The sequence below is a fragment of the Procambarus clarkii genome, chromosome 49, assembly GCF_040958095.1.
Source record: "Procambarus clarkii isolate CNS0578487 chromosome 49, FALCON_Pclarkii_2.0, whole genome shotgun sequence".
NCBI lineage: Eukaryota > Metazoa > Arthropoda > Malacostraca > Decapoda > Cambaridae > Procambarus > Procambarus clarkii.
The window spans coordinates 1,329,093-1,339,986 of NC_091198.1; the positions used below are offsets into that span (position 1 = coordinate 1,329,093).

General features: G+C 39.0%; 1 protein-coding gene across 1 annotated transcript in view; it reads left to right on the plus strand.

Moving 5' to 3' along the window:
* The first annotated feature begins 10,821 nt into the window (after positions 1–10,821).
* LOC138351253 (partner of Y14 and mago-like) overlaps positions 10,822–10,894 on the plus strand; it is an 18,593-nt gene continuing 18,520 nt past the window's right edge. Inside the window, exon 1 of the mRNA XM_069302881.1 lies at positions 10,822–10,851. Within this exon, the coding sequence (XP_069158982.1) occupies positions 10,822–10,851 (30 nt within the window). The remainder of the gene's footprint in view (positions 10,852–10,894) is intronic.

Consider the following 10,894-nt stretch of genomic DNA (forward strand, 5'->3'; position numbering starts at 1 on the left):
ATTGAATGACATAATTTCCCATTATTGTCACATTTTTTATTACATGTCTACTATTGTCAAGATCGACAGACACGTCCAGCTATGAGTGTTTATGTGTACCAGTAATTGATATGACATGTGTACTGTAACTATCTGCATGTGTCCATTTTAAAGGAATATATTAGTGAATGTCTATTTATGTAAATTGATTGGAATATGTATGTGGACGCTCGGTTAGTGTTACTGTAATTTATATGGTTAACGTTTGAATGACATAGTTTCCCCTCATTGTCACATTTTTTGTTACTATTTCGCTGCTCACTCTCTCTGAATCCCGTGGACTAATTTTGCTCACGTGTGTTTGTTTAGGGTACGGTAACCAAATGCTTTTTACACAAAAATTTGCAACTATTTGCTAAGAAACATTTCAAAAGATCATCTAAGTTTCTAATATGTATTCTTTTTCCTAACATACAAGTCAATCAGACAGTACCTTACCTCAGTCAGAAAAACTTTTCTTACTATATCTCGCAACGTCTTTTGCTTATATATCCTATCTTAAAAAAATATACTTAAATTCATAACTGCCAACTCCAAAGCCTTCAAGGCCACCAAACATCATTCCTTTCCATTAACCTCTCCCAAATACTCTTTTGCACCAATACACAAACTAGGGGGCTTTATAGCTGAGTGGACGTCGCTCTCGACTCGTAATCCTAGCTCATGCCATTTCCCGGTGATGGAACAAACGGAAATCAGCAGAGTTTCTATCATTCTGATGCCCCTGTTACCTAGCAGTAAATATGTACCTGGGCGTTAGACAGCTGTTACGGGCGGCTTCCTGGATGTGTGTGTGTGGAATAATTTTTATTAGTTAGTAATAATTGATTGATTGACAGTTGAGAGGCGGGCCGAAAGAGGAGAGCTCAACCCTCGCAAGCACAACTAGGTGAACACAACTACATAAATACTAACCAACCACGATCTCGACAATCCACTACACACGCAACCCGTTCCCCCCCCCCCCCAACTCCCTAAATCTCTCTAACTAAGTAATTAAAAAATTAAAACAAATCAATTAATACACCAAAAATACTAACTATAAATACAGGCACCAAATTTGAGACATACAGCGACTCCAGCGTGGTCTAGTCGGAAGAGAACGAGTTCTCATCTGGATAGATTGCGATCGAGCCTGTCGGAACGGTTGTGTAACTGCAGGACACAAATATTTGTGTGTCCCCTCCTGTAGCTGCCTCTGTTTCGACAGGTTCCCTGGATAGCTAGAATTGACCTGGCCCTTGGAAAGTGGGGAAGGGGTGAAATCCGTTGGGCCCACGGATGGATACCTTGGATCCATGGACTTAGGGCAGGTCTAATCACCTGGGATTCGAACCCACGGTGGGAATAAGGGAGGAGATTTGGGGAGGGGGGGAGGAAGGATTGTTCCAGGAACCAAACCTCACATAAACCCGGACACTCACACACTCACACACCCTCACCCGAACACTCACAGGGACACTCACACACACCCATAGACTGTGATAAGGGAGACCATCTGAGGGGACACAGATGGCCTCGTGGACCCACAGGTATAACCGGACACACACTCACCCGGACACTCACAGGGGCACTCACATTCACCCGGACACTCACAGGGATATACACACTCACACACAGACACACATCCATAGACACAAACTGTGATAAGGGAGACCATCTGAGGGGACACAGATGGCCTCCTGGACCCACAAGTATATATCAATATTTAATTTATTATTTAGTATTTAATTTTAAAAAATAAATAAATCATTTTTTTAATTAATATTTTATTCAATTATTAAATAATTATTTTAATAAATAAATAAATTAAATTTAATAAATAAATATTTATTATTTAATATGCAACTGAAAACTTATTTAATATGCAACTGAAAACTCACACCCCAGAAGTGACTCGAACCCATACTGCCAGGAGCAACGCAACTGGCATGTACACGATGCATTAATCCGCTTGACATATGTCAAGATTGGAATATGTATGATTGGAATCATACTTTTAAATTAAATTTATGTAAATTGATTGGAATATGTATGATTGGAATGAAACATATTGCAATCAATTTACATAAATAAACATTCACTAATATATTCTTTTAAAATGGACACAAGCGGATTAAGGCGTCCTGTACATACCAGTTGCGTTGCTCCTGGCAGTATGGGTTCGAGTCACTTTTAGGGTGTGAGTATTCAGTTTGCAGTTTTTGAGTTGAGTTTGCTATTGCATCAACTGAGATTCGATCGGGGACCATTAGCATTATAGCCAACGAACTCTCTCCGTTTAGACGGTAGGCCTCCAGTTTGTGTGTGTGTGTGTGTGTGTGTGTTTGTGTTAGAGAGAAATAGATGTAGTAGATATAAAAAAAAAAAATACATATATTTGATAGGCGGGTTCCAAGAGCTAATAACTCGATTCTGCTGATACATATAGTAAATACAAAGAGAAAATAAATACACACACACACACACACGTTAATTGATAATGGACTGTTTTGTGTGCGTATCCATGTGTACTATTGTCAAGACCGACAGACACGTGAAGCTATGTGTGTTTATGTGTACCTGTAATTGAACTGACATGTGTACGGTAATTATCTGTATGTGTCCATTTTAAAGGTACACATTAGTGAATGTTTATTTATGTAAATTGATTGACATATGTACGTGTGCCCGCAATTAGTATTACTGTAATTTATATGGTTAAAATTTATACGATTGAATGACATAATTTCCCATTATTGTCACATTTTTTATTACATGTCTACTATTGTCAAGATCGACAGACACGTCCAGCTATGAGTGTTTATGTGTACCAGTAATTGATATGACATGTGTACTGTAACTATCTGCATGTGTCCATTTTAAAGGAATATATTAGTGAATGTCTATTTATGTAAATTGATTGGAATATGTATGTGGACGCTCGGTTAGTGTTACTGTAATTTATATGGTTAACGTTTGAATGACATAGTTTCCCCTCATTGTCACATTTTTTGTTACTATTTCGCTGCTCACTCTCTCTGAATCCCGTGGACTAATTTTGCTCACGTGTGTTTGTTTAGGGTACGGTAACCAAATGCTTTTTACACAAAAATTTGCAACTATTTGCTAAGAAACATTTCAAAAGATCATCTAAGTTTCTAATATGTATTCTTTTTCCTAACATACAAGTCAATCAGACAGTACCTTACCTCAGTCAGAAAAACTTTTCTTACTATATCTCGCAACGTCTTTTGCTTATATATCCTATCTTAAAAAAATAAATACTTAAATTCATAACTGCCAACTCCAAAGCCTTCAAGGCCACCAAACATCATTCCTTTCCATTAACCTCTCCCAAATACTCTTTTGCACCAATACACAAACTAGGGGGCTTTATAGCTGAGTGGACGTCGCTCTCGACTCGTAATCCTAGCTCATGCCATTTCCCGGTGATGGAACAAACGGAAATCAGCAGAGTTTCTATCATTCTGATGCCCCTGTTACCTAGCAGTAAATATGTACCTGGGCGTTAGACAGCTGTTACGGGCGGCTTCCTGGATGTGTGTGTGTGGAATAATTTTTATTAGTTAGTAATAATTGATTGATTGACAGTTGAGAGGCGGGCCGAAAGAGGAGAGCTCAACCCTCGCAAGCACAACTAGGTGAACACAACTACATAAATACTAACCAACCACGATCTCGACAATCCACTACACACGCAACCCGTTCCCCCCCCCCCCCCAACTCCCTAAATCTCTCTAACTAAGTAATTAAAAAATTAAAACAAATCAATTAATACACCAAAAATACTAACTATAAATACAGGCACCAAATTTGAGACATACAGCGACTCCAGCGTGGTCTAGTCGGAAGAGAACGAGTTCTCATCTGGATAGATTGCGATCGAGCCTGTCGGAACGGTTGTGTAACTGCAGGACACAAATATTTGTGTGTCCCCTCCTGTAGCTGCCTCTGTTTCGACAGGTTCCCTGGATAGCTAGAATTGACCTGGCCCTTGGAAAGTGGGGAAGGGGTGAAATCCGTTGGGCCCACGGATGGATACCTTGGATCCATGGACTTAGGGCAGGTCTAATCACCTGGGATTCGAACCCACGGTGGGAATAAGGGAGGAGATTTGGGGAGGGGGGGAGGAAGGATTGTTCCAGGAACCAAACCTCACATAAACCCGGACACTCACACACTCACACACCCTCACCCGAACACTCACAGGGACACTCACACACACCCATAGACTGTGATAAGGGAGACCATCTGAGGGGACACAGATGGCCTCGTGGACCCACAGGTATAACCGGACACACACTCACCCGGACACTCACAGGGGCACTCACATTCACCCGGACACTCACAGGGATATACACACTCACACACAGACACACATCCATAGACACAAACTGTGATAAGGGAGACCATCTGAGGGGACACAGATGGCCTCCTGGACCCACAAGTATATATCAATATTTAATTTATTATTTAGTATTTAATTTTAAAAAATAAATAAATCATTTTTTTAATTAATATTTTATTCAATTATTAAATAATTATTTTAATAAATAAATAAATTAAATTTAATAAATAAATATTTATTATTTAATATGCAACTGAAAACTTATTTAATATGCAACTGAAAACTCACACCCCAGAAGTGACTCGAACCCATACTGCCAGGAGCAACGCAACTGGCATGTACACGATGCATTAATCCGCTTGACATATGTCAAGATTGGAATATGTATGATTGGAATCATACTTTTAAATTAAATTTATGTAAATTGATTGGAATATGTATGATTGGAATGAAACATATTGCAATCAATTTACATAAATAAACATTCACTAATATATTCTTTTAAAATGGACACAAGCGGATTAAGGCGTCCTGTACATACCAGTTGCGTTGCTCCTGGCAGTATGGGTTCGAGTCACTTTTAGGGTGTGAGTATTCAGTTTGCAGTTTTTGAGTTGAGTTTGCTATTGCATCAACTGAGATTCGATCGGGGACCATTAGCATTATAGCCAACGAACTCTCTCCGTTTAGACGGTAGGCCTCCAGTTTGTGTGTGTGTGTGTGTGTGTGTGTTTGTGTTAGAGAGAAATAGATGTAGTAGATATAAAAAAGAAAAAAATACATATATTTGATAGGCGGGTTCCAAGAGCTAATAACTCGATTCTGCTGATACATATAGTAAATACAAAGAGAAAATAAATACACACACACACACACACACGTTAATTGATAATGGACTGTTTTGTGTGCGTATCCATGTGTACTATTGTCAAGACCGACAGACACGTGAAGCTATGTGTGTTTATGTGTACCTGTAATTGAACTGACATGTGTACGGTAATTATCTGTATGTGTCCATTTTAAAGGTACACATTAGTGAATGTTTATTTATGTAAATTGATTGACATATGTACGTGTGCCCGCAATTAGTATTACTGTAATTTATATGGTTAAAATTTATACGATTGAATGACATAATTTCCCATTATTGTCACATTTTTTATTACATGTCTACTATTGTCAAGATCGACAGACACGTCCAGCTATGAGTGTTTATGTGTACCAGTAATTGATATGACATGTGTACTGTAACTATCTGCATGTGTCCATTTTAAAGGAATATATTAGTGAATGTCTATTTATGTAAATTGATTGGAATATGTATGTGGACGCTCGGTTAGTGTTACTGTAATTTATATGGTTAACGTTTGAATGACATAGTTTCCCCTCATTGTCACATTTTTTGTTACTATTTCGCTGCTCACTCTCTCTGAATCCCGTGGACTAATTTTGCTCACGTGTGTTTGTTTAGGGTACGGTAACCAAATGCTTTTTACACAAAAATTTGCAACTATTTGCTAAGAAACATTTCAAAAGATCATCTAAGTTTCTAATATGTATTCTTTTTCCTAACATACAAGTCAATCAGACAGTACCTTACCTCAGTCAGAAAAACTTTTCTTACTATATCTCGCAACGTCTTTTGCTTATATATCCTATCTTAAAAAAATAAATACTTAAATTCATAACTGCCAACTCCAAAGCCTTCAAGGCCACCAAACATCATTCCTTTCCATTAACCTCTCCCAAATACTCTTTTGCACCAATACACAAACTAGGGGGCTTTATAGCTGAGTGGACGTCGCTCTCGACTCGTAATCCTAGCTCATGCCATTTCCCGGTGATGGAACAAACGGAAATCAGCAGAGTTTCTATCATTCTGATGCCCCTGTTACCTAGCAGTAAATATGTACCTGGGCGTTAGACAGCTGTTACGGGCGGCTTCCTGGATGTGTGTGTGTGGAATAATTTTTATTAGTTAGTAATAATTGATTGATTGACAGTTGAGAGGCGGGCCGAAAGAGGAGAGCTCAACCCTCGCAAGCACAACTAGGTGAACACAACTACATAAATACTAACCAACCACGATCTCGACAATCCACTACACACGCAACCCGTTCCCCCCCCCCCCCAACTCCCTAAATCTCTCTAAGTAATTAAAAAATTAAAACAAATCAATTAATACACCAAAAATACTAACTATAAATACAGGCACCAAATTTGAGACATACAGCGACTCCAGCGTGGTCTAGTCGGAAGAGAACGAGTTCTCATCTGGATAGATTGCGATCGAGCCTGTCGGAACGGTTGTGTAACTGCAGGACACAAATATTTGTGTGTCCCCTCCTGTAGCTGCCTCTGTTTCGACAGGTTCCCTGGATAGCTAGAATTGACCTGGCCCTTGGAAAGTGGGGAAGGGGTGAAATCCGTTGGGCCCACGGATGGATACCTTGGATCCATGGACTTAGGGCAGGTCTAATCACCTGGGATTCGAACCCACGGTGGGAATAAGGGAGGAGATTTGGGGAGGGGGGGAGGAAGGATTGTTCCAGGAACCAAACCTCACATAAACCCGGACACTCACACACTCACACACCCTCACCCGAACACTCACAGGGACACTCACACACACCCATAGACTGTGATAAGGGAGACCATCTGAGGGGACACAGATGGCCTCGTGGACCCACAGGTATAACCGGACACACACTCACCCGGACACTCACAGGGGCACTCACATTCACCCGGACACTCACAGGGATATACACACTCACACACAGACACACATCCATAGACACAAACTGTGATAAGGGAGACCATCTGAGGGGACACAGATGGCCTCCTGGACCCACAAGTATATATCAATATTTAATTTATTATTTAGTATTTAATTTTAAAAAATAAATAAATCATTTTTTTAATTAATATTTTATTCAATTATTAAATAATTATTTTAATAAATAAATAAATTAAATTTAATAAATAAATATTTATTATTTAATATGCAACTGAAAACTTATTTAATATGCAACTGAAAACTCACACCCCAGAAGTGACTCGAACCCATACTGCCAGGAGCAACGCAACTGGCATGTACACGATGCATTAATCCGCTTGACATATGTCAAGATTGGAATATGTATGATTGGAATCATACTTTTAAATTAAATTTATGTAAATTGATTGGAATATGTATGATTGGAATGAAACATATTGCAATCAATTTACATAAATAAACATTCACTAATATATTCTTTTAAAATGGACACAAGCGGATTAAGGCGTCCTGTACATACCAGTTGCGTTGCTCCTGGCAGTATGGGTTCGAGTCACTTTTAGGGTGTGAGTATTCAGTTTGCAGTTTTTGAGTTGAGTTTGCTATTGCATCAACTGAGATTCGATCGGGGACCATTAGCATTATAGCCAACGAACTCTCTCCGTTTAGACGGTAGGCCTCCAGTTTGTGTGTGTGTGTGTGTGTGTGTGTTTGTGTTAGAGAGAAATAGATGTAGTAGATATAAAAAAGAAAAAAATACATATATTTGATAGGCGGGTTCCAAGAGCTAATAACTCGATTCTGCTGATACATATAGTAAATACAAAGAGAAAATAAATACACACACACACACACACACACACGTTAATTGATAATGGACTGTTTTGTGTGCGTATCCATGTGTACTATTGTCAAGACCGACAGACACGTGAAGCTATGTGTGTTTATGTGTACCTGTAATTGAACTGACATGTGTACGGTAATTATCTGTATGTGTCCATTTTAAAGGTACACATTAGTGAATGTTTATTTATGTAAATTGATTGACATATGTACGTGTGCCCGCAATTAGTATTACTGTAATTTATATGGTTAAAATTTATACGATTGAATGACATAATTTCCCATTATTGTCACATTTTTTATTACATGTCTACTATTGTCAAGATCGACAGACACGTCCAGCTATGAGTGTTTATGTGTACCAGTAATTGATATGACATGTGTACTGTAACTATCTGCATGTGTCCATTTTAAAGGAATATATTAGTGAATGTCTATTTATGTAAATTGATTGGAATATGTATGTGGACGCTCGGTTAGTGTTACTGTAATTTATATGGTTAACGTTTGAATGACATAGTTTCCCCTCATTGTCACATTTTTTGTTACTATTTCGCTGCTCACTCTCTCTGAATCCCGTGGACTAATTTTGCTCACGTGTGTTTGTTTAGGGTACGGTAACCAAATGCTTTTTACACAAAAATTTGCAACTATTTGCTAAGAAACATTTCAAAAGATCATCTAAGTTTCTAATATGTATTCTTTTTCCTAACATACAAGTCAATCAGACAGTACCTTACCTCAGTCAGAAAAACTTTTCTTACTATATCTCGCAACGTCTTTTGCTTATATATCCTATCTTAAAAAAATAAATACTTAAATTCATAACTGCCAACTCCAAAGCCTTCAAGGCCACCAAACATCATTCCTTTCCATTAACCTCTCCCAAATACTCTTTTGCACCAATACACAAACTAGGGGGCTTTATAGCTGAGTGGACGTCGCTCTCGACTCGTAATCCTAGCTCATGCCATTTCCCGGTGATGGAACAAACGGAAATCAGCAGAGTTTCTATCATTCTGATGCCCCTGTTACCTAGCAGTAAATATGTACCTGGGCGTTAGACAGCTGTTACGGGCGGCTTCCTGGATGTGTGTGTGTGGAATAATTTTTATTAGTTAGTAATAATTGATTGATTGACAGTTGAGAGGCGGGCCGAAAGAGGAGAGCTCAACCCTCGCAAGCACAACTAGGTGAACACAACTACATAAATACTAACCAACCACGATCTCGACAATCCACTACACACGCAACCCGTTCCCCCCCCCCCCCCAACTCCCTAAATCTCTCTAACTAAGTAATTAAAAAATTAAAACAAATCAATTAATACACCAAAAATACTAACTATAAATACAGGCACCAAATTTGAGACATACAGCGACTCCAGCGTGGTCTAGTCGGAAGAGAACGAGTTCTCATCTGGATAGATTGCGATCGAGCCTGTCGGAACGGTTGTGTAACTGCAGGACACAAATATTTGTGTGTCCCCTCCTGTAGCTGCCTCTGTTTCGACAGGTTCCCTGGATAGCTAGAATTGACCTGGCCCTTGGAAAGTGGGGAAGGGGTGAAATCCGTTGGGCCCACGGATGGATACCTTGGATCCATGGACTTAGGGCAGGTCTAATCACCTGGGATTCGAACCCACGGTGGGAATAAGGGAGGAGATTTGGGGAGGGGGGAGGAAGGATTGTTCCAGGAACCAAACCTCACATAAACCCGGACACTCACACACTCACACACCCTCACCCGAACACTCACAGGGACACTCACACACACCCATAGACTGTGATAAGGGAGACCATCTGAGGGGACACAGATGGCCTCGTGGACCCACAGGTATAACCGGACACACACTCACCCGGACACTCACAGGGGCACTCACATTCACCCGGACACTCACAGGGATATACACACTCACACACAGACACACATCCATAGACACAAACTGTGATAAGGGAGACCATCTGAGGGGACACAGATGGCCTCCTGGACCCACAAGTATATATCAATATTTAATTTATTATTTAGTATTTAATTTTAAAAAATAAATAAATCATTTTTTTAATTAATATTTTATTCAATTATTAAATAATTATTTTAATAAATAAATAAATTAAATTTAATAAATAAATATTTATTATTTAATATGCAACTGAAAACTTATTTAATATGCAACTGAAAACTCACACCCCAGAAGTGACTCGAACCCATACTGCCAGGAGCAACGCAACTGGCATGTACACGATGCATTAATCCGCTTGACATATGTCAAGATTGGAATATGTATGATTGGAATCATACTTTTAAATTAAATTTATGTAAATTGATTGGAATATGTATGATTGGAATGAAACATATTGCAATCAATTTACATAAATAAACATTCACTAATATATTCTTTTAAAATGGACACAAGCGGATTAAGGCGTCCTGTACATACCAGTTGCGTTGCTCCTGGCAGTATGGGTTCGAGTCACTTTTAGGGTGTGAGTATTCAGTTTGCAGTTTTTGAGTTGAGTTTGCTATTGCATCAACTGAGATTCGATCGGGGACCATTAGCATTATAGCCAACGAACTCTCTCCGTTTAGACGGTAGGCCTCCAGTTTGTGTGTGTGTGTGTGTGTGTGTGTGTTTGTGTTAGAGAGAAATAGATGTAGTAGATATAAAAAAGAAAAAAATACATATATTTGATAGGCGGGTTCCAAGAGCTAATAACTCGATTCTGCTGATACATATAGTAAATACAAAGAGAAAATAAATACACACACACACACACGTTAATTGATAATGGACTGTTTTGTGTGCGTATCCATGTGTACTATTGTCAAGACCGACAGACACGTGAAGCTATGTGTGTTTATGTGTACCTGTAATTGAACTGACA